The 24,005-nt window shown below is 47.0% G+C and overlaps 1 protein-coding gene across 2 annotated transcripts in view; it reads right to left on the bottom strand.

Annotated features, from left to right (window-relative positions):
* Positions 1–1,660: 1,660 nt before the first annotated feature.
* DDRGK1 (DDRGK domain containing 1) overlaps positions 1,661–24,005 on the bottom strand; it is a 45,955-nt gene continuing 23,610 nt past the window's right edge. For both annotated transcript variants that reach the window (XM_083185978.1, XM_083185986.1), the window contains exons 5-9: positions 18,135–18,257; positions 7,322–7,360; positions 3,400–3,456; positions 3,213–3,261; positions 1,661–2,435 (exon numbers count right to left, since the gene is read on the bottom strand). In XM_083185978.1, coding sequence (XP_083042104.1) covers positions 2,263–2,435; positions 3,213–3,261; positions 3,400–3,456; positions 7,322–7,360; positions 18,135–18,257 — 441 coding nt within the window. In that variant the 3' untranslated portion in view covers positions 1,661–2,262. The remainder of the gene's footprint in view (positions 2,436–3,212; positions 3,262–3,399; positions 3,457–7,321; positions 7,361–18,134; positions 18,258–24,005) is intronic.

Below are 24,005 nucleotides of genomic sequence, written 5' to 3'. Positions count from 1 at the left end.
TATATAGTGTGGCGAGCGCAGCGAGGGGACGCGGATTACTTTACAGGTATTCCGCATCTGATCGACTCGCTGTGCTCGCCACACTATATAAGGTCAACTCCACGCCGACGTGGAAAGTGGGGGTGTGAGAAAGTCGGAGGACGCGTTTCGCCACCGCTCACCACGCTTCGGGGTGGCGTGGATAGTGGGGGGCGCAAAAACTCTTTTTAGGACCTATACAATCATATTATTGTATACCTAATGTAATGCCATCGCATACCCTATAAAATGGCATGCGATTTTGTGGGAGGTGCGATGCGATGCCCCGGGGCACACAGAACAGTGAATACATTACATGAAAAAAAATCGCATCACATCGCACGGCACTAAAACGGCCCATGCGATGCGATTTCACTACGCACAATAGCCCACTAAGCAAATAGCTTAGCGGGCGCCGTTCTAGGAAACAAGTACCGATGAATGTAATATATAGCTTCAGCCGGTTTTGCAAGTTTTGGAAATCGTAGAGAGGGGATAAAGTTCATTGGTCTGAAAGAACATGTTTTAATCAGGTGGTTGGTGACGGTACAATGGAAAAGAAAATGTAGACAAAATCCACCAGGTGGCAGCATTGTGCAGTGTTCTGATGGAAAACACTACTATATGTATAAACAGTCACATGTGCAGTTAAACATCTGTGCATCCTACCTCACATACATCTACTGTATATCACATACCACATACATTAGAGAAAGAGAATACACTCCTTATTGCAGAAATAGACGTCATGTTTGCATGTAATGCAACTACGCCATGCCAGGATTTCCACCACACCATGACAGCTAGCGGGTTCAGGCCACCTGGGGGGGACCCCGTTGCTCAGGGGGCTGGAAAAGCTGACATGCCGCTCAGCAGAGTAGGTGAGCGGCGTGTCTGCGTGGCGGGGGACTGGATGTGGCTGAAAGAGCCGACATGCTGCTCTGAGTTGAGCAGTAGGTTAGCTCTTCCAGCCACATACAGTTCCCCGTCACCATGCTGACAGCCTGCTCACCTCTTCTGCCGACAGTGGTTGTCAGCTGTTACAGCCGCAGCCGTATCCAGGCTCTCAGCAGCGGACTAGATTTACACGGCGGGGGGCAGCGGAAGAGCGCACCATGAGTGAAACCTGCTCAAAAGGCAGGGCGCACAGTGGCAGCAACCCGTAAACCTGCAGTGATTGGCTGCCGGACGGCCACTGCACAATGATTGGGTCCCGGCGGCCGCTTCAGTGATTGGTTCACAGGTGCAGCACAGCGCATCCTCGGGGACCCCTTCAGTTTCAGAAACGGAGTCCCTGTGACCAATTTAGAGTAAAATCTAGCACGTTTTTGTGAACCCTGAGTTTGATACAACATAAATGATAGATACCTCATTGAAATATAAAAATATTCTGAAATATGGAATAATCTGTTATACAAAATGTTTCTGGTCCCCAAACATTTTGGATAAAGGATACTCGTCCTGTATATGTTTTCATATATTAAAAAGAGCAGAATGTGGGGACCAATGATATAAAACCAAAAAGACAGAAAACCAGAGATATTCATACAGTACACTAGTGGGGTGCTCCACTAAGCAAACAAATATTTTCCAATATATCCAGATGTACTGTATGAGTAACAAGCCAAATGAGGACACTCACTAATGAAAAGCCACCAAATTTATTAGATCACCGCCAGCATAGTTTGGTCAACATTTCAAGACCCACCGAATAGACTCACACAGCACCCAGAGCCATATAATAAAATACAATATACTGTATAACCAAAAAGTTATTTTTTGTCCTATATAATTTTTTTCTAAAGTCCATAAAAAATTGACTTTGTATTATTTAACCATTATTCAGCGTCATTTTATTACCGAATCGGGATATTCATTAATGAAATGTTACTGAATCACGTTTAAAAAAAATATTTACACAATCCTATATTTAAAAAAAAAAAAAAAAAAAGTGGTGAAGCTGTGTTGGCGGAAGGCCCATGTTATCACATACACACCTGGATGTCTTTACCACGGCCTTCCCCCACCTCCGCTATAACCTCCCATAGAAAGAACAGTTCCCCCACCCCCAACCCACCACCCCAGCGGGAAGTCAGGAACTCCGGCAATGACACATCTGCAAGGCATCGGGTCTTTAATGGAGAAAAGCACAACTCACATCATTAAGCGCGCTGAGCCGCTAGGCGTGCGGTGGGTGAGGAGCCGGCTTCTCACTAGTCTGTACACAGTCCGTAACGCAGGCATCTAAGACACTTGCACAGCACTTGGGCTGCTATCGGGCTGGAGGTTGATCAGCTTGTTGGTGGCCTGAGCCAGCTCTGAGATGGAGACCCGTCCTCTCTGGCGGATGAACTGTGCGACCGCTGCCAGCTCCTCTGTGGTGATGTAAATGAACTTTCCCCTGTCGTCGATGACACCTGCAGGAGAAGAGACTTATCACCACACTACGGAGGCGGGAGCTGTGTGGTGCGCAGGACAGATCGGAGGCAAGCAATGACCAGAGCGGTCTGTGCAAACACTTCTGTACAATAGCTGCTGACGGAACCAGAGATTGGGGCTCACCGACCAGTGTACACCGGTTACACCGCGACATTCATACAGGGCTGGTGTAAGTGCAGACGCATGCTGCTGATCAGTACTACATGACACTAAGAGTGTGAATAGGGCCGGTGACACCACACAAATAGGTACAGGACTGCATATAGGGGACCAATTCAGGACTGCTCGTTCAGGTCCGAATTCGGCTCAGTCTATGATGATGGGGCTCTGCACATGTGCCATCAGGGGCGTCTGCATTTTGATTGGACGCCAGGGGAGCATCCTGGGACAGACACCCGGCGTTTCATGGACGAGGCCACAAAACCGGTGGGTGTGCCCATAGAAATGCTGATCTGACCCAATGGAATGCAGGCGTTCCCGGCCTGCTCGCGGCTGGCGAATGACATCACATGATGTCAGCAACAGTCACCAATTCAGAGAAATCCGTGCAGCACAAATCAAGTCATGGGCTGCTGCAAACAGAAGAGAAGTCTTTTGATTGTGGTGGTTGGTACATTCGCCGGGCCAGAGTTAACCTGGTCACTAGGCCTAGAATATAAGCAGCCTAGAAAGCAGGTCTGAATCAGGCCCCTAGGCCTTTACATTCATGCACAAAACGTCAGAGAGATGATTCCAGCCAACTTCCATTCACTTACCTGTAATAGATCCGTCAGCCAACAGATCCTGTATCCTGCTGATGGCGTCCTGTTCATGAGACAAGGGAGACATCAGAGCAACACTGCAACATCTCCTGCATAGTCCTTACCTACAGTATCTACTGGGGGGGGGGGGGGGAATTACCCTCCCCCATATAAAACGAGATAACCCTCGAATATCACTTACCTGAGCTCTCAGACCAAACTGGGCCCCCAAGTCTTCTAGAACAACCACCTTTGACATCTAGAAATAGAGTAAAGCAGACAATGTGACCTGTTATAGGCTGTGTGCTTAGATTACTACAACTTGAACACTTTCATTACTGTGGTTGTAGTCTATGTGAGTGACATCACCACGGTAGCAGAGATTGCAAATATCCGATTGGAAGCAGCTGAAATCAATGTATAGATCTAGAAAGGCGCGTGAAACAAAAAGGTTACCTCTGCACACTGCCATAAGAACGCAGTTTGTGTAAACGGCATTAGCTTAGTTATACAAGGTGGTACTATAAAGACCAGCACTTCCGGCTACTGTAGTTATACGGATATGTATACACCTGTCAGACAATGATACATTCACCTAGAGACTGCAACGTTTTTATTTCTTTGTTACTGGCTTACGGCAAAGTGCAGAGGACAAATATCCAACTAAACATGATGATCTGTCAACATGTCAGCAGATGGCGCTGTCTCCCACAATAAGATATAAGTTCATTATTGATCTCATTGTCTAAACTGCAACAGTGAGAATCTAAGACAGCTTTCTGTATGTGAGCTACAGAGCTATATTATTTACTGTATGGTCCTGTAACTGTATACAGTGCTTTTTGTAGCTCACAGTAATGTTTGACTGTAGAAATCTTATACAATTTCTAGTACCAACCAAAAATCACGGGTCACCCTGTACGTGCGGTATTTATTATATCATGCACCAACAAGATCCGGTGTAACATCTTCAGACCGAAGGCTCGGACGTCTTCCTACAGTACACGCAGCAGCTTACAGCCCTGTACACATGCAACGATTTTTCCCGTTTTTCGATTCGATTTAGCTTATAGAAGCAAAATCGAATCCTAAACGAAATTGAATGGTTTTTGTATTACTTTCGATCTACGAACCATTCGATGCGAGCTTCCGTTTTTACAAAATCGAACAGAAAAATCTACTATGCAGCCAAGGAAATATCAAATTCGATCTAGTAAATCGAATGTGTACAATGTACCATGAATGTATATAGAATTCAATATCGAATTCAATATCTAATACAAAAGTACAGATATAATGCCAAATTGAATGGAAAGATCTAATGCCAGATCTAATAGAAAATCGAATCTAACATCGAATCAAAAGCAAATCGGTGTGTGTGTACAGGGCTTATGACTGATATATTGAAGTCTTCCAAAGACTAAATGCTGATTGGGGAGCACAGCACAGCTAAAGCCCTGTACACACACATTGATTTGCTTTTGATTCAATGTTAGATTTGATTTTCTATTAGATCTGGCATTAGATCTTTCCGTCCGATTTGGCATTATATCTGTACTTTTGTATTAGATATCAAATTCGATATTGAATTCTATATTCATTCATGGTACATTGTACACATTCGATTTACTAGATCGAATTCGATATTTCCTTGGCTGCACAGTAGATTTTTCTTTTCGATTTTGTGAAAACGGGAGCGCGCATCGAATCGAATGTAGATCGACAGTGACACAAAAACCATTCGATTTCGTTTAGGATTCGATTCTGCTTCTATAAGCAAAATCAAATCGAAGAAAAAAAAAAAAAGTCGATGCATGTGTACAGGGCTTTACACAGGACTGCATGAAGGAATGCATAGGTGCCAAGGAGCAGAACGCAATACAGACTCCTATGCAAGAGGCCTAGACTTGTATGACAACATTAATCACTGACTGTATGCGGATGTCTTCTGCCTCCATGATGTTACTAGTGACTTCCTAGGGCTATCTATTCAGTACACACATAGGCTCCCTGGACTCATGGCAGCGGCTATGATTGGGGTCATGTTGTGCGGTATAGGAATAAGGGACGGAGGCTCCAAATTTATTTTGTACAGAGGTACCCCTGCAGTTGCACCAAAAAGCCCGTATATCAGTGCGCTAGGTCCCGTGCAGCCAAAAAACGTGTCTTTGCTGCAATGTGTTAGTACTATGTCACAGCGGGAAACTGCGCTGATGCCTGTGATAGGCGACACCTGTCTATCCGTGTACAATAGTCTCTGGATCTGTACATGAAGTGCTATGAAGGACAGGTTGCAGATTTCCTGTGCCACCTTGTGCTTCGTATATGCACAGATAAACACCTGCGGCACATCACATTAGTCGCATCGTATTGTCACAATTTAAGTCACATACACAGTCGCCCAGTGTGTATGGACCATTAGAGTGAACATACTCAGAGACACCTCACAGCACACGGCATATTGAGGCTAGTTACGTGTATGAGGACACTTGTACACACATACACAATATATATATATATATATATATATATATATATATACACACAGCACTGAGGTGTGACGGGTGTTTGCAGCTATTAAAGTCTTTATCCTTGCAGTAACAGGAGACTGGGAACTTCCTCTGTAACTTACCTCTGAAGCGGTCGGACCACCCAATACCAGAACTTGAATGCGCGTCAGGCTTTTCCTGACATTGACCCTGACACACGTTCTAGGCGGTCTAACAAACACCCTGGGACAAGGTGAAGGAGACCCGGCCCGGATAGCCAGGACAACAAAGTGGCGTAGTTAGCGGCAGCCAAGCTGTAGAACTGACCTCTATGGACTGCAGGTTGTGTACTGGAACAGTCCATGGAATTCAGTTCTCAGAGCTGGGACCTGCCATCACGTCTCCATCTTCTGAGGTGGGAACCTCCCCATCTGTGCGGGTAGAGGGAGGGCAGATGGGAAGCGAGCTGGCCAATAAGCAGTCAGTAAATAGCGAGCGCTATATTGTAGGCGACGTGCGTACGAGGTTGTGGAATTAAAAACAATGTATAATTAAATAAATATATATATTTTTTAGTTTAGTGGTTTTAATTACACATTATATATAGGCTACGGTTTAAAATGGTAGACAATGTCTAGGTCGACACCTTGAAATTGTCGACATACCCATGGTAGAAATTGACAAAAGGTAGCCATAAGCTTATGGTCGACAAATACATGGTTGATGTGAATAAGGTCAACATGCGTTTTTCACGTGTCTTTGATGTCTATGTCGGCATAGACATCATAGAAGTGTACCACATCCCCTCCAATGGCTCAGCACATTGGTGGGGCTATTGCATAGAGTGGCAATAGCCCCACCAATGTGCCAAGCCATTGGAGGGTATGCGGTACACTTCTATGGTGTCCATGCCGACATAGACATCAAAGACACGTGAAAAACGCATGTTGACCTTATTCACATCAACCATGTTTTTGTCGACCAAAAGATAGTAAAGTTTGAACGTGAAAAGACGTGTGTGTCAACCTTTTGTCAGTATGTTGACCATTTCAAGGTGTTGTCTACCCGGTCACCGCAAACCCATACATAGATCTCTCTGTGTATCAATCATTTATTGAGCTGCTGAACACTACAAGCGCGGATCCTATGCTATAATACATTTCGATGAGCATTACTGTCACCTACGCACAAAGGAACACGCAAGTTCTCTTGCCCCATCTAAAGCCAGACCATCGGGGTCTCTACGGAGACACTTGTCCACACTGCAGTAAGCTAAACAATGCACTCAATGTAACTAGCTACTTATCCGAATAACTATTCATCTACCACGTCCCCCAATTTTGGATGAAGAAGCCAACAGCAACATCACTGGCTTGAAGTCTCCTAGGTAACAGCATATTCGCACATCTAAATGGCCTGCTGTAACCTCTGAGGACGTTGCTAGCCTATAGTTCTCGCAACCCCAAGTTTTCTAGCATCTTACGGGAACATGGCCATATTTCACCATCACCTTGACATTGAACATGTAGTAAAAGGTGTACACTGCCGGAATGCATAGATTCAAATAAGGGTTACCCTGTACATATTAAGAAGCACATGCATGTTACCACAGGATGTACCCATGTAATCACTTACCTTTATATAGTCTATAAACTCTGTGAGGAAACTGCGGGTCTGAAAAGGAAACAGAATATATTAGAAACTCAAATGGACAGTGATGCCGGGTTCACAGCAGAGGTCCCATAACCACAGCAGGGCTCCGTATAGAGTGACAGACAGGGGTCCCATAACCACAGCAGGGCTCCGTATAGGGACAGACCGAGGTCCCATAACCACAGCAGGGCTCCGTATAGGGACAGACCGAGGTCCCATAACCGCAGCAGGGATCTAGGAGAGGTCCTATAACCGCAGCAGGGATCTAGGAGAGGTCCTATAACCGCAGCAGGGATCTAGGAGAGGTCCTATAACCGCAGCAGGGATCTAGGAGAGGTCCTATAACCGCAGCAGGGATCTAGGAGAGGTCCTATAACCGCAGCAGGGATCTAGGAGAGGTCCTATAACCGCAGCAGGGATCTAGGAGAGGTCCTATAACCGCAGCAGGGATCTAGGAGAGGTCCTATAACCGCAGCAGGGATCTAGGAGAGGTCCTATAACCGCAGCAGGGATCTAGGAGAGGTCCTATAACCGCAGCAGGGATCTAGGAGAGGTCCTATAACCGCAGCAGGGATCTAGGAGAGGTCCTATAACCGCAGCAGGGATCTAGGAGAGGTCCTATAACCGCAGCAGGGATCTAGGAGAGGTCCTATAACCGCAGCAGGGATCTAGGAGAGGTCCTATAACCGCAGCAGGGATCTAGGAGAGGTCCTATAACCGCAGCAGGGATCTAGGAGAGGTCCTATAACCGCAGCAGGGATCTAGGAGAGGTCCTATAACCGCAGCAGGGATCTAGGAGAGGTCCTATAACCGCAGCAGGGATCTAGGAGAGGTCCTATAACCGCAGCAGGGATCTAGGAGAGGTCCTATAACCGCAGCAGGGATCTAGGAGAGGTCCTATAACCGCAGCAGGGATCTAGGAGAGGTCCTATAACCGCAGCAGGGATCTAGGAGAGGTCCTATAACCGCAGCAGGGATCTAGGAGAGGTCCTATAACCGCAGCAGGGATCTAGGAGAGGTCCTATAACCGCAGCAGGGATCTAGGAGAGGTCCTATAACCGCAGCAGGGATCTAGGAGAGGTCCTATAACCGCAGCAGGGATCTAGGAGAGGTCCTATAACCGCAGCAGGGATCTAGGAGAGGTCCTATAACCGCAGCAGGGATCTAGGAGAGGTCCTATAACCGCAGCAGGGATCTAGGAGAGGTCCTATAACCGCAGCAGGGATCTAGGAAAGGTCCTATAACCGCAGCAGGGATCTAGGAGAGGTCCTATAACCGCAGCAGGGATCTAGGAGAGGTCCTATAACCGCAGCAGGGATCTAGGAGAGGTCCTATAACCGCAGCAGGGATCTAGGAGAGGTCCTATAACCGCAGCAGGGATCTAGGAGAGGTCCTATAACCACTGCAGGGATCTAGGAGAGGTCCTATAACCACTGCAGGGATCTAGGAGAGGTCCTATAACCGCAGCAGGGATCTAGGAGAGGTCCTATAACCGCAGCAGGGATCTAGGAGAGGTCCTATAACCGCTGCAGGGATCTAGGAGAGGTCCTATAACCACTTTAGGGATCTAGGAGAGGTCCTATAACCACTTTAGGGATCTAGGAGAGGTCCTATAACCACTTTAGGGATCTAGGAGAGGTCCTATAACCGCAGCAGGGATCTAGGAGAGGTCCTATAACCGCAGCAGGGATCTAGGAGAGGTCCTATAACCGCAGCAGGGATCTAGGAGAGGTCCTATAACCGCAGCAGGGATCTAGGAGAGGTCCTATAACCGCAGCAGGGATCTAGGAGAGGTCCTATAACCGCAGCAGGGATCTAGGAGAGGTCCTATAACCGCAGCAGGGATCTAGGAGAGGTCCTATAACCGCAGCAGGGATCTAGGAGAGGTCCTATAACCGCAGCAGGGATCTAGGAGAGGTCCTATAACCGCAGCAGGGATCTAGGAGAGGTCCTATAACCGCAGCAGGGATCTAGGAGAGGTCCTATAACCGCAGCAGGGATCTAGGAGAGGTCCTATAACCGCAGCAGGGATCTAGGAGAGGTCCTATAACCGCAGCAGGTATCTAGGAGAGGTCCTATAACCGCAGCAGGGATCTAGGAGAGGTCCTATAACCGCAGCAGGGATCTAGGAGAGGTCCTATAACCGCAGCAGGGATCTAGGAGAGGTCCTATAACCGCAGCAGGGATCTAGGAGAGGTCCTATAACCGCAGCAGGGATCTAGGAAAGGTCCTATAACCGCAGCAGGGATCTAGGAGAGGTCCTATAACCGCAGCAGGGATCTAGGAGAGGTCCTATAACCGCAGCAGGGATCTAGGAGAGGTCCTATAACCGCAGCAGGGATCTAGGAGAGGTCCTATAACCGCAGCAGGGATCTAGGAGAGGTCCTATAACCGCAGCAGGGATCTAGGAGAGGTCCTATAACCACTGCAGGGATCTAGGAGAGGTCCTATAACCACTGCAGGGATCTAGGAGAGGTCCTATAACCGCAGCAGGGATCTAGGAGAGGTCCTATAACCGCAGCAGGGATCTAGGAGAGGTCCTATAACCGCTGCAGGGATCTAGGAGAGGTCCTATAACCACTGCAGGGATCTAGGAGAGGTCCTATAACCACTTTAGGGATCTAGGAGAGGTCCTATAACCACTTTAGGGATCTAGGAGAGGTCCTATAACCGCAGCAGGGATCTAGGAGAGGTCCTATAACCGCAGCAGGGATCTAGGAGAGGTCCTATAACCGCAGCAGGGATCTAGGAGAGGTCCTATAACCGCAGCAGGGATCTAGGAGAGGTCCTATAACCGCTGCAGGGATCTAGGAGAGGTCCTATAACCGCAGCAGGGATCTAGGAGAGGTCCTATAACCGCTGCAGGGATCTAGGAGAGGTCCTATAACCACTGCAGGGATCTAGGAGAGGTCCTATAACCGCAGCAGGGATCTAGGAGAGGTCCTATAACCACTGCAGGGATCTAGGAGAGGTCCTATAACCACTGCAGGGATCTAGGAGAGGTCCTATAACCACTGCAGGGATCTAGGAGAGGTCCTATAACCACTGCAGGGATCTAGGAGAGGTCCTATAACCGCAGCAGGGATCTAGGAGAGGTCCTATAACCGCAGCAGGGATCTAGGAGAGGTCCTATAACCGCTAAAGGGATCTAGGAGAGGTCCTATAACCACTGCAGGGATCTAGGAGAGGTCCTATAACCACTTTAGGGATCTAGGAGAGGTCCTATAACCACTTTAGGGATCTAGGAGAGGTCCTATAACCGCAGCAGGGATCTAGGAGAGGTCCTATAACCGCAGCAGGGATCTAGGAGAGGTCCTATAACCGCTGCAGGGATCTAGGAGAGGTCCTATAACCACTTCAGGGATCTAGGAGAGGTCCTATAACCACAGCAGGGATGGAGGAGAGGTTCTATAACCACCGCAGGGATGGAGGAGATGTCCTATAACCACTGCAGGGATCTAGGAGGAGAGGTCCTATAACTACAGCAGGGATCTAGGAGAAGTCCTATAACCACAGCAGGGATGGAGGAGAGGTTCTATAACCACCGCAGGGATGGAGGAGATGTCCTATAACCACTGCAGGGATCTAGGAGGAGAGGTCCTATAACCACCGCAGGGATCTAGGAGAGGTCCTATAACTACAGCAGGGATCTAGGAGAAGTCCTATAACCACAGCAGGGATGGAGGAGAGGTCCTATAACCACAGGAGTTTTCGATGTACGGCAAAGGCTGCCTAGCACAACACATACAGGTAATAAAATATTGTTTAGGGAGACCAAAAATTACTGAGTTATAGGGCAAATAATCTCCGGCTGCAACATGCTCCGATACTGGAGGCTTTGGAGGGAGTATGTTACGCCAGCGGACAGACACAGTGCGTGTGGCTCCCTGTAGATCTGCTGTAGCACGCCGCCACCAGCGGTTTCCTTATACACCCTGCTGTATGTGCCATTACCTGCACAGCACAAATACCAGCCCAACTCCAGGCTTGCAAGCAGTACTGCACACAGACAAGCAATGTGGTGCAAGACACCCTGGGCGTGGGGGGGGGCGTATAAACACAGTCTTCAATTTGTGGTTTTCACAAACTTACAGCACACATTCATTCTCTCTGAAGGTCAGACAGGCACGGGGGAGATATAGGTTCCCATGCAGCGAAAACTGTAGATGAGAAACGGTTTCATAACCTCCCAAGGATTGAATGTGCAGATCGGATCTGTCTCTCACCATGTAGACAGACTGTTCCTCTAATGTCAGAAGAGACAGAATTACCCCAGCTGTCTGCAAGTAGTAATCATTTTGGGTACGGTTGGAATGGAGAAGCCTTTATGAATACTAACCCGAATCCTAAGAACAGCAACCTTTACCCACGTAGAAGTCATTAGGCGACAGAAAAGCCATTGCCTTACACTACGTATACAAAGTGCAGCTGTTCTACAGCCGTCTGGCCAGAAACATTCATTCCCAAACTCTGTATCATAACCAAGAAACAACTAGAGCAGGCCTGGCCAACCTGTGGCTCTCTACAAATCCCATCATGCCTTGCCACAGTTTTGCTTTAAGATAAGGTATTGTTAAAACTGTGGCAAGGCATGCTGGGATTTGTAGTTTGACAACATCTGGAGAGCCACAGGTTGGCCTGTGCTGAACTAGAGTATATAATTGCACTACTGGGCCCAGACTCTTACCATCAATACTGGGATTTGGTAAGAGATCTTCTAGTGTAGTTGTTCCCAAACTGTGTGCCACAGCACCCTGGGGTGCTCGGGACACTTGCAGGGGTGCCCTGGGATGGTGTCCCCCGCCCAATTCAAATTATTTATGCTTAACGTAATAAGCAAAACAGCTAATTGTGGCAGCAGCTGATTACCACCTATGGGTATCGCTCAGTGCCTGGAATATTCTAGAACTACAAATACCAGGATGCCCTGCCTCATTATTGCAGTATGATACACCAGCGGCAGCTCATGCTGAGATTTGTGGTTCAACCGCAGCTAGAGTGCCAAACGTTACCATGTCACACAATTACAGTTGGCAATGTCTTAATTACTGTCACCCATGATAACGGTGACCACAGAACAGGCCAAGGTGACTTCTAACACGGTTACCTCTCACAGCTGTGACTGCATCATTTCATATATTAATATTATAAACAATACAATCATTTATCAATTGTTCAGAACATTTTTTTTTTATTACTGCGATTTTTTATTTATTGTTATTTTAAATTGATATGGCCCCACAATGGATGTGCAATGTTTAATACTAATAAAATGGAATCGTATCAAAAGATAAAGTGCATATCAAGTAAATGCGCTGCCACAGTCTGCAGCAACACACAAATGCAATAGCCCGATGCAATGTATTATCTCCAAGGCTTAGACAGGTTGTCAGGTTACCGCTAAAAAAACCCAATGCTTCCATTTCGGTGTGCAGAATTTGTAACCAGAGGAGTTCGTCGTGGTCCTCATCCTCTGCGCACAGAAATCTGTCCATTCCAGGTGTACAACCAGCCCCCAAATAACACGCAGATAAACACTGCAGGAACCACTGCAACTGGTCAGAACACTAACGATTCATCTGGCCGTAACATAAGGAATAGGAGCAACCATGCAAGAGAAATACAGAACCAACGTGTCCAGCTCTGCGGCTGGCGGGGCATCAGGCACAGAGGAAGGAATACTCAGTGCAGTATGAACCTGACCAAGAAGCACCCGCAAGACCCATATAAACCCTACACCTAAAAGTTTCATAGAATTTAAAAAAAAAAATCTACTATTTTTTTATTTATTATGGACACTAGAGGCACGAGAAAAAAAGAGAAGATAACACAATAAATGTCTACAGAATATTAAGTTTCACTGTGGACAGAAAGGGGAGCAGGTTGGGGGGTATGCAGGCATTTTACGTCCCTGCCGATATCTTGTTTCTAGTAATATAAAGCTCACCGATTCCACCCCACATTCTGTATTGATCCAGATAAAGCCAAACATATATTTGCACCAATATAAACTTAGAGCTTTAAACACACATAGAAGAACACTTCCATTGCGGGGTGGGGGTGGGGGTATTCAATCTTGTCGCTTTCTGCGGAAAAGTGAAATAGCTGCCGTTTATGGATGGAACAGATTCGCATTCATTTGAAATTTTCATTTCATTTCAATCTGTGAAAGCAGATTCAGCTTTTCAAAGAGCCAGACATGCAGACGCGAATCCCAGCTGTATTCCTGACGAACACGGCCGGGATTGAATCCTCACACCCTATTATTTCTGAAAATCACAAATAATGGGAAACATTGAATACCCCCAATATCTATGCGATGTTTCTCTCGAGTAAGGATCTCATTGTGGCAAAATGACTAACAACCCGATTCTGGAAAGGACTTTCTAATTATGGGGCAGATGTACAAAGTCAAAGAGAGAGATAAAGTACTGGCCAAACAGCTCCTAACTGTCCTTTTTCAAACAGCTTCTGATAAACCGGTTTAATTATAATAACGGAGAAACATGTGAAGGAACAGCACTATCGGAATTGTCAGTATTTGGAGGAGTGCCTCAGCCCTTTGAAATCCTGATTCACAACCGGGGTTTTGTGTGCAGGAGCTGCGGCAGTATTAGGAGCACAGTGCATGCAGGGGATTGCTGCAGTCTGCTACAACAGTGGGAATCCTTTTGGGGATCTGCTGTCTCCGATAAGGTAGCACCTGCATGGATAATCAACCTCTAATTGAAAGGGATTAAAACATTACACTAAAGACTCTACCACTGACTGATAAGGATTTATATATTCCACTAGCACTTTACTGGAATAGGGAATATAATCTCTTTTTACACAACATTTTTTTATTTGAATTTATATAACAAATGTGAGCGACGCCGGCATTTTTAGCGGATATTTTGGTTAAGAATTTTTGTATTGTTTTGGATGCAAGGATTGTGTGCATTTGTGAATTCATGATTAAAAAAGGATGTTTTTAAAACCGGAATCTTTTCATAACCTTGATTATTAATCATATGCACCCCCCAATGGTGAGTTTTCTCCTCAGCTGCCTTATTTACATTTATTTGGTACATCAGAAACACTTACTAAAATTATCACATCGGAAAAGGTGTAACTATTTCTCACCAATAAGAGTTAACTGGGGACTTTTCTTTGCAGTAACAAGCGGGCTGGGTGATACTTCGGGGTGCATGCACACCTGGCATTTTGCCCAGTTTGTATACACAGCGATCATACACAGCGGGGGGGGATATCGCTGGGCTAGAAATCGCCAACACTGAGCAATTATCGCCCGTCTAAGTGATTTTCCCGGGGGTGGGCGGCTTTCCATAGCAGGACGCTATGGAAAGCCACCCGCTCAGTCGCTCGTCTGCTGGTAATACCAGCCAATGAGCAATCGGCAGCCGGCATTGATGTGGGACCGCGCATCAGCGGTCACCGCTCACCACCGGCCCGTACACTCCGGGCAGCTTTTGAGCTGAAAGCCGCTCAAACAAGTAAACTGAGCTGCATCCAGCCCAAAATCACCCAGTGTGTATGGGCCTTAAGTAGTGGAGAGAGATAAAGTGGATGGCGATTAAGTATTTCTGTGCTGCCAACAGCCATGTTACAGGCTTTGTATGAGAAGGACAGTTAGGAGCTGGTTTGGTTGGTACTCTCGAACGCTTAAGACATAGACCCAACTGGGCACACACTAGTCAACTTTTTAAAACTTTTTTAAAATGATTTTTTTTTATATTTTGAACGGGTCGTAACAAAAGGTTTAAAATCAGGCATGTCCCAACTATGGCCCCCCAGCTGTTGTGAAACTACACATCCCAGCATGCCTTGCAATAGTTATAGCATTCCCAAATAGCAAAACTGTGGCAAAAGCTGGAGGGCCATAGTTTGGACATGCCTGGTTTAAATCGTCCAGTGTGCATAAACCATGTCTCTGACAACGCGCGCTCCAGCGTGTTGCCAGCAATGACCTCTATCCCTTCTACGCGCAGGGTCAAGACCAGACATCGCTAATGAGGGCTATGCTGCGGAATGCAACTTGACCCATCACCGCTGGCATCGGCATGCGTGAATGCGCTTGCCAATGCCAGCTCCCGTCGCCAGTGATCTTTCTGGGTACACACGTGGTCTAGAGTGTACCCAGCTTAACTGTCATTTTCCAAAAACCCGGGAGGAAATCAATTCTGCACTAATTATTCAGCCAGTAAAAACGAGACGTTACCGCAATATATATATTTTTTTTAAATGGCCAATTTCACATTCACTCGCTGGCAGCCTACCTAAAAAAGGTTTCACTGTGTTAGGAATCATGTACCAGTGAGTGGTTACTTAGTCCTTGTATCACAAATGTTTCTGTAAACAGAATCCCCAATATTTAGTACAGAGCTGGATTTTCTGGAGCCAATTTCGATAGCTCACAGTGATCAAATTACCCGCGGTAAAATACAGCTGGTAACGAGATACCCCACAAAGACCGGCACAGGAGCGGATTACATGCATCGCTTACATAAAGGGGATGCCAAATCTGGATTTGCTATTCTTGCACGAGGTAGGTGTGTGTGTTATATTTCTGTCTATATATCGGATTCAGAGAAGTTTCCCATGTTAGGTTACAGGTTAGGATATATTCAAGAGCACGGAAATTCCATTTGCGTCAGAAGATGACACTTTCTCTCCGAAGAAGTTGACGTGTCGGATATAACCGACACGACCAGAAGGAAACACTATAGCACTGGTGCACACTTACACCTAGCCTCGCTGAACATCAAACAGCTCTTTGCGCTGAACCCTCTACACCGCACAGCCACATAAGACTATAAGCCAGGATTGGCCAAACCTGTCCTCAAGATCTACCAACAGTTCATGTATATCAGGCCACCTGTGGATCTATAGTAGGAATAAGGGATGCCTATCCCCGGCCATTTTTTCAATCCTGGGAATCGGGATTGAAAAATGCTCAATCTCGGGATATGCCTCTCTAATATTTTTTTTTATAATAAATAATTTATATAAATTTAATTTTTAAATGACCCCCACCCCCCCCAAAACTGCCCGCACCGCACTTGTCATTATAACTGCCTAGTAAACCCGACCCCTACCCCAGACAATCCTCCCATCCCCCCTGTAAGTGACCGTGCAGTCACTTACGTCGGTTGTGACAGGCAGGAGTCAGTCTCCTGCGGACGGGCGACACAGCGGGCGTGTGTCCGGGCATCCGGGTTCGGAACAGTGATCTATGCTGACAGGCATAGCGGCGGCCAGGCTGTGCAGAGTCACGTGATGTCAGGGGTCATGCTGCACAGCCTGGGTGCCACCATGTCTTTCAGCACAGATCCCTGTCCCTAACAGCGGCACTGCAGGGGGGTGAGAAGAGTCAGCCGGGCAGCATCTGAGCCATATACTAGTGTTCATCGCTGCCCAGCTTAAAAAAAAAAGTGAATTTTATATGAAGCCTCAATCACAGGATTCAAATCCCAACGATTTCAGGTCAAAATCCTGGGATCCCTAGTAGGAATGATGCAGCAGGTTTGAAAATGCAACAGTTAGTAATGACTACACCTGTGCACCAGCTAGGGAGACTGGGAAATGTAATAGTTAGTAATGACTACACCTGTGCACCAGCTAGGGAGTCCAGGGAATGTGACAGTTAGTAATGACTACAGCTGTGCACCAGCTAGGGAGTCCAGGGAATATGACAGTTAGTAATGACTATACCTGTGCACCAGCTAGGGAGTCTAGGAAATGTGACTGTAATGACTACACCTGTGCACCAGCTAGGGAGTCTGGGAAATGTGAGTTAGTATTGAATACACCTGTACACCAGCTAGGGAGTCTGGGGAATGTGACAGTGATGACTACACCTGTGCACCAGCTAGGTGGTCTGGGAAATGTGAGTTAGTAATGACTACACCTGTGCACCAGCTAGGGAGTACGAGGAATGTGACAGTTAGTAATGACTACACCTGTGCACCAGCTAGGAAGTCTGGGAAATGTGACAGTTAGTAATGACTACACCTGTGCACCAACTAGGGAGCCTGGGGAATGAGAGTTAGTAACGACTACACCTGTGCACCAACTAGGGAGTCTGGGGAATGTGACAGTTAGTAATGACTATACCTGTGCACCAGCTAGGGAGTCTGGGGAATGTGACCATAATGACTACACCTGTGCACCAACTAGGGAGCCTGGGGAATGAGAGTTAGTAACGACTACACCTGTGCACCAACTAGGGAGTCTGGGGAATGTGACAGTTAGTAATGACTATACCTGTGCACCAGCTAGGGAGTCTGGGGAATGTGACCATAATGACTACACCTGTGCACCAACTAGGGAGTCTGGGGGATGTGACAGTTAGTAATGACTATACCTGTGCACCAGCTAGGGAGTCTGGGGAATGTGACCATAATGACTACACCTGTGCACCAACTAGGGAGTCTGGGGAATGTGACAGTTAGTAATGACTATACCTGTGCACCAGCTAGGGAGTCCGAGGAATGTGACAGTAATGACTACACCTGTGCACCAGCTAGGTGGTCTGGGAAAGGTGAGTTAGTAATGACTACACCTGTGCACCAGCTAGGTAATTTGGAAAACGTGGATCATTGGTAGATCTCGAGGATCGGTTTCACAACACATGACTATAAACTCTCTGGATGAAGCTCTAAAACATTTTATCCATGGATGAAATGGGGACACCTTAGGTGTCATTGACTGGATGCATCACTGGCAATGCCCACAACTCACCCCGTAACAATCTAGGCAAATATAAGGTATTGGCTGTGTAAAAGGGACTCACCTGCTCCTCATCCATGGTCTCCTCCACGCCTTCCTCCTCCACCACAAAGCTTTGCTTCAGCTTCAGGTACTCCTCATGGTCCCGCTTGTCCTGTTCTTCCTTGGCTTTTCTTATTTCCTCCTCCTATGGGGAGATAAAAGAGCGGTGAGGCCGGGAGACACATCGCCATGTACTGCCCCAGCAGGGTTAGGACATAGCACTACACAGGCAGCCTGCAGAGCCCTATTATATACAGCACAGGCTGCACACTACACACGCCCCCGTCTAGCCGTATAACTGGTGAGTTCCTCTTCCACAGCACAGAGTGTGGTCTCACCTAGAGGAGAGTGCAGCCTTGTGTGAGAGAGGAGCTGGTGTTCCAGTCACAGGATGCCAGAGGGACAGCTACTGCCCTGTGATGACCAAACATTACATGCCCCGACACAGACACTACAGACCAGACAGAGGGGCAAAGCATTACTAAAGTGGTCATCACAGGTGAGAGTGATTACAGTAATTACACCAATGGAACAGAACAGTCACAGAAGCCGGCACGGGCTGTCTGCAGCCGAATTATAGGTGCCCGCATGGACCTGCTTGTACAGTACAGGGCAAGAACAGTTATGCCCGAGCTAATGTGCTTTACTGTACACACACTGCATGACACATTCATTCATAGTGAGACATTCTTGCTATTTTGAATTGACGGAGGATATGGAATGTAAACTTACTGTCAGTGATCAGAAATGCTTGCAAAGATCATATTATGGAAATGTGAAGTGTTTTTCTCCAAAATTCAAATAAAAAAAAATATAAAAGCACAAACAGAATACTTTTTTCTCTTACGTAATTGGTGCTTTAGAGATTGCAGTGAGGACAGTAAGCAGCACATATTGGTCACACAAGTACCGAAGTACGCCGCACAGTTATACATGACAAATAGTGCTATGCTCTGCAGACCGGTCCATGTCTCACACCACGAGGGGCGGCGGTACGCGTCCTCCAACCTTTTCATACCCCCACTATCTCCGTCAGCGTGGAATTGATTTCTATATAGTGCGGCGAGCGCATCGAGCCGCCGCACCCGAAGCGTGGCGAGCGCAGTGGGCCCCACGAGGGGACGCGTAATACCTGTGAAGTAATGTGCATCGGCTCGCCACACTATATAAAATCAACTCCACGCCGACGTGGATAGTGGGGGTATGAAAAGGTCGGAGGAAGCATACTGCTGCGCTCGCCATGCTTCGGGTTCACGTGTGGCGTGGCGTTAACAATGGTGGGGCATAGAATGAAAAATGGGGTCTGGGGGGCATTTAATATTGGGGCCAAAGTAAAATCGGGTCGGTTGGGTCAATCGCATTGCATGAAATTGGTTGCATGCGATGGGCCAGATTTTTGCAACCCGATTGCATACAATTAAAATCGGTGGCGCCGTGCTAGGAAACAAGTACCGTTTATTTTAGTACGGTTTCCAATTGTAAAGCGCAACGGAATAGGCCGCACTATATAAGACGCTGTAACGGAATCGGCTGCGCTATATAAGACACTGTAACGGAATCTGCTGCGCTATATAAGACAATGTAATGGAATCTGCTGCGCTATATAAGACGCTGTAACGGAATCTGCTGTGCTATATAAGACACTGTAACGGAATCTGCTGCGCTATATAAGACAATGTAATGGAATCTGCTGCGCTATATAAGACACTGTAACGGAATCTGCTGCGCTATATAAGACACTGTAACGGAATCTGCTGCACTATATAAGACGCTGTAACGGAATCGGCTGCGCTATATAAGACACTGTAACGGAATCTGCTGCGCTATATAAGACAATGTAATGGAATCTGCTGCGCTATATAAGACGCTGTAACGGAATCTGCTGCGCTATATAAGACGCTGTAACGGAATCTGCTGCGCTATATAAGACGCTGTAACGGAATCTGCTGCGCTATATAAGACGCTGTAACGGAATCTGCTGCGCTATATAAGACGCTGTAACGGAATCTGCTGCGTTATATAAGACACTAACGGAATCTGATGCGCTATATAAGACGCTGTAACGGAATCTGCTGCGCTATATAAGACGCTGTAACGGAACCTGCTGCGCTATATAAGACGCTGTAATGGAATCTGCTGCGCTATATAAGACGCTGTAACGGAATCTGCTGCGCTATATAAGACGCTGTAACGGAATCTGCTGCGCTATATAAGACGCTGTAACGGAATCTGCTGCGCTATATAAGACGCTGTAACGGAATCTGCTGCGCTATATAAGACGCTGTAACGGAATCTGCTGCGCTATATAAGACGCTGTAACGGAATCTGCTGCGCTATATAAGACGCTGTAACGGAATCTGCTGCGCTATATAAGACACTGTAACAGAATCTGCTGCGCTATATAAGACACTGTAACGGAATCTGCTGCGCTACATAAGACACTAACGGAATCCGCTGCACTACAGTATATAAGACACTGTAACGGAATCTGCTGCGCTATATAACACACTAACGGAATCTGCTGCGCTATATAAGACACTGTAACGGAATCTGCTGCGCTATATAATACACTAACGGAATCCGCTGCACTACAGTATATAAGACACTGTAACGGAATCTGCTGCGCTATATAACACACTGTAACGGAATCTGCTGCGCTATATAAGACACTGTAACGGAATCTGCTGCGCTATATAAGACGCTGTAACGGAATCTGCTGCGCTATATAACACACTAACGGAATCTGCTGTGCTATATAAGACACTGTAACGGAATCTGCTGCGCTATATAAGACACTAACGGAATCCGCTGCACTACAGTATATAAGACACTGTAACGGAATCTGCTGCGCTATATAACACACTGTAACGGAATCTGCTGCGCTATATAAGACACTGTAACGAAATCCGCTGCGCTATATAAGACACTGTAACGGAATCTGCTGCGCTATATAAGACGCTGTAACGGAATCTGCTGCGCTATATAAGACACTGTAACGGAATCTGCTGCGCTATATAAGAGACTGTAACGGAATCTGCTGCGCTATATAAGACACTGTAACGGAACCTGCTGCGCTATAAAAGACACTGTAAATAATAATAATAACATTTCCAAATAAAAACAAAAAAGTGCCGCTTTATAATATCCACTATAATAGATATTAGTCAGGCATAACATGTAATCTAGTCAGTGCGGGAAAACCCCAATATACTGTTCTTCCGATCACATCTCCTGTATTAAATCCCCAGAAATAATAACCCTGATGCAGTTCATGACAGCCATTCTGAAGGAGCTAAACTTATCAGGAGATATGATCATTAAGACCTTCAAAATAGCAATGCACCCTGTAAGCATGATAGATAGATAGACACATAGATAGATAGAAAACAAGCACCTAGTATCTATCTATGTTGTGGGGGGGGGGGTAGAAGCTGAACAGAATCAGCAGACTGAACAGACGTCTTTACTCTTTGGGTGCACTTCTATGTTTTACGTGGGAGTAGAGGATCCTGACATGCACGGAATTAGGTCTCTCATATAACAAGCCAGCGATGTGGGCTGCTGTGTCTCGCACGCACACACATTTGTGCATCATCTGTATTGGCTACTGGACCATCTTCCTTACAGCCCTTGCCTTGCACGGAGTGATTGCCATCTCTTTGGACCAGCACATGGGTGGTAGGTAACTCACAAGCAATGGTGTAGCTCAGCAAGCCGTCATGTCCTGGCAAGATGTGCCAATGCAGATGTCTCTGGGTAGGAGTCATTGGATTGCCCAACTTTAGGTCAACATGAATTGTGTCAACGGGCTTTAGGTCGCACATGGCGGCTCAATTTTTTTTTCCATTTTAATCATGTCGACATTTTGACTGTTGACCTTGACATTGTTGATCTGATGCTTGTGTCGACCTTCCCAACCCTGTCAACCTATTTCAGATATCGACATAATGGAAACATGCCTTGGTGTACAGACGGAACAAATGCTGAGACGAGTATGGACTATGTGGTCCCCATACGTGTGCTCAAACCATCGTTATCACTCCCGGGCGCAGCATCCGCTAACGGTAGCAAGTGTGTAGTTTGTGCCAGAACTCCTGGATATTGTCCAGGACGCATAGAGGTGACTGCCGCTGTATCTGCATAAGTGGACCGTTAGGCTGGTTTCACACACTCCGGCTCCTGCCGGACGGTGAAATCCCGCACGGCCAGGGAGCCGTGCCGCACACATTAGTTGTGAATGGACACTATTGTGTCCATTCACACGGGACGGCCACGGCCCAGCCGCACGGTGCAGCCGGATCCTGCCACTGGAAGGGACGGCTGCCGGGCTGTGGCCATCCCCTCCATGATAAACGACTGTGCGGCACGGCTCCCGGGCCGTGCGGGATTTCACCGTCCGGCAGGAGCCGGAGTGTGTGAAACCAGCCTTAGGGCTATTTCACACGCTCCGGCTCCTGCCGGGCGGCGAAATCCGGAACGGCCAGGAAGTTGTGCAGAACACAGCAGTTAATAGTGGACACTTAACAGACGTGGCATCACTTTGAGAGGGTGTGTATACAATGGGTGTATTGCAGGTTTTATGCATTTCACTTGTTTTTCCCTTACAAAATATATATACTCGAGTATAAGCCGAGTTCTTTAGCATATTTTTGTGCTGAAAAAGCCCTCCTCCACTTATATTCAAGTCAGTGGCTTTGGGAAAATGGCCGCCGCCGGCTTTGGGAAAATGGCCGCCACCCTCCTGCACTGAAGACATGTCTGCTGGCATTGAGGGTTTTGTCGTACCTTCACTGCCGGAAGCTGGGACCCCGGGCAGCAGTAACGTCCTACACTGCCACATCAGGGACTGAGCAGCAGCAGCATTCTGCACCACCAGGCTCCAGCAGCTGAGACCCCAGGAAACAATGGGACCCCAGGCGGCGGCTGCATCCTGCACCTACTTTACATTGCCTGAGCCGGGACCCCAGGCGTCTGCTGCATTTCGCACCTTTGGTACATTGACAGCAGCTGGGGCCCAAGGACGGAGAGGTGCAGTGGGAAGTAGAAGTGTAGGGAAGGAGGGTGGGAGATGCAGGTCTGGAAGAGGTATTGAAAGGTGAAGTAATAAATGATAGAGGGAAGGAGAGGTCGGGTGTATGTTATTATGCAGGGGCAGCAGCCTGTGGTGTCCTGGTATTATTAAACATGGAAATTTACCACTAGCTGCTGCATTTCCACCCTAGGCTTATTATTGAGACCAATTTTTTGTGGGAATATTAGGCGCCTCAGCTTATATTCGGGTTGACTTATGCTCGGATTATAAACGGTATGTGTCCGTTCTTGGACCTGCGCTTTGCACGTTGCAAGATCACATGTGGGGAAGAAGGGCGTGTAGACTTTTATACCCACTATCTTCCACTGAAGAGAACCGCACTTCATCTGCACACTACATTTACCGGCACGCAAGATCAAATATAAAAAATTTAATCAAAAGCTTTAAAAAAATAAATAAACCAGAAACACACCCTTATAAATATTTAGCGATTGGTCTTGCAGCTGCTACTCTTATCATATAAATAGAAATTAAAAAAACTCTGTGGTGAGAAGACATAGCCCTAATGCAGCCTGTGCACAGGAAGGATGGTGCCACGCACTCACAGCAGACCTCTGATCTCGTACGAGGCGGACTGTTTTGCAATGAAAAGGAAGCTCTCTCTCGGTGATAAGGTGTCAGTTGGTAAACCATTTCCTCACGAGAAAAACTCCACCGGTAAAAGGGAATTCCCCAAGAGGGATCCGTGCCGCACAGTGAAGACTGCTTGGGCACGCAGAACAGACACGGCTGCTTTCTACGCCAGCTGTGTCCTGCTCGCAGGGAAAAATATACATCATTACTACACTGGGTTTGTGAACA

The sequence above is a fragment of the Crinia signifera genome, chromosome 1, assembly GCF_055691185.1.
Source record: "Crinia signifera chromosome 1, ASM5569118v1, whole genome shotgun sequence".
Lineage (NCBI taxonomy): Eukaryota > Metazoa > Chordata > Amphibia > Anura > Myobatrachidae > Crinia > Crinia signifera.
Note: the sequence above shows the minus strand (reverse complement) of the source record. Positions and strands in the feature narration are given on the sequence as shown.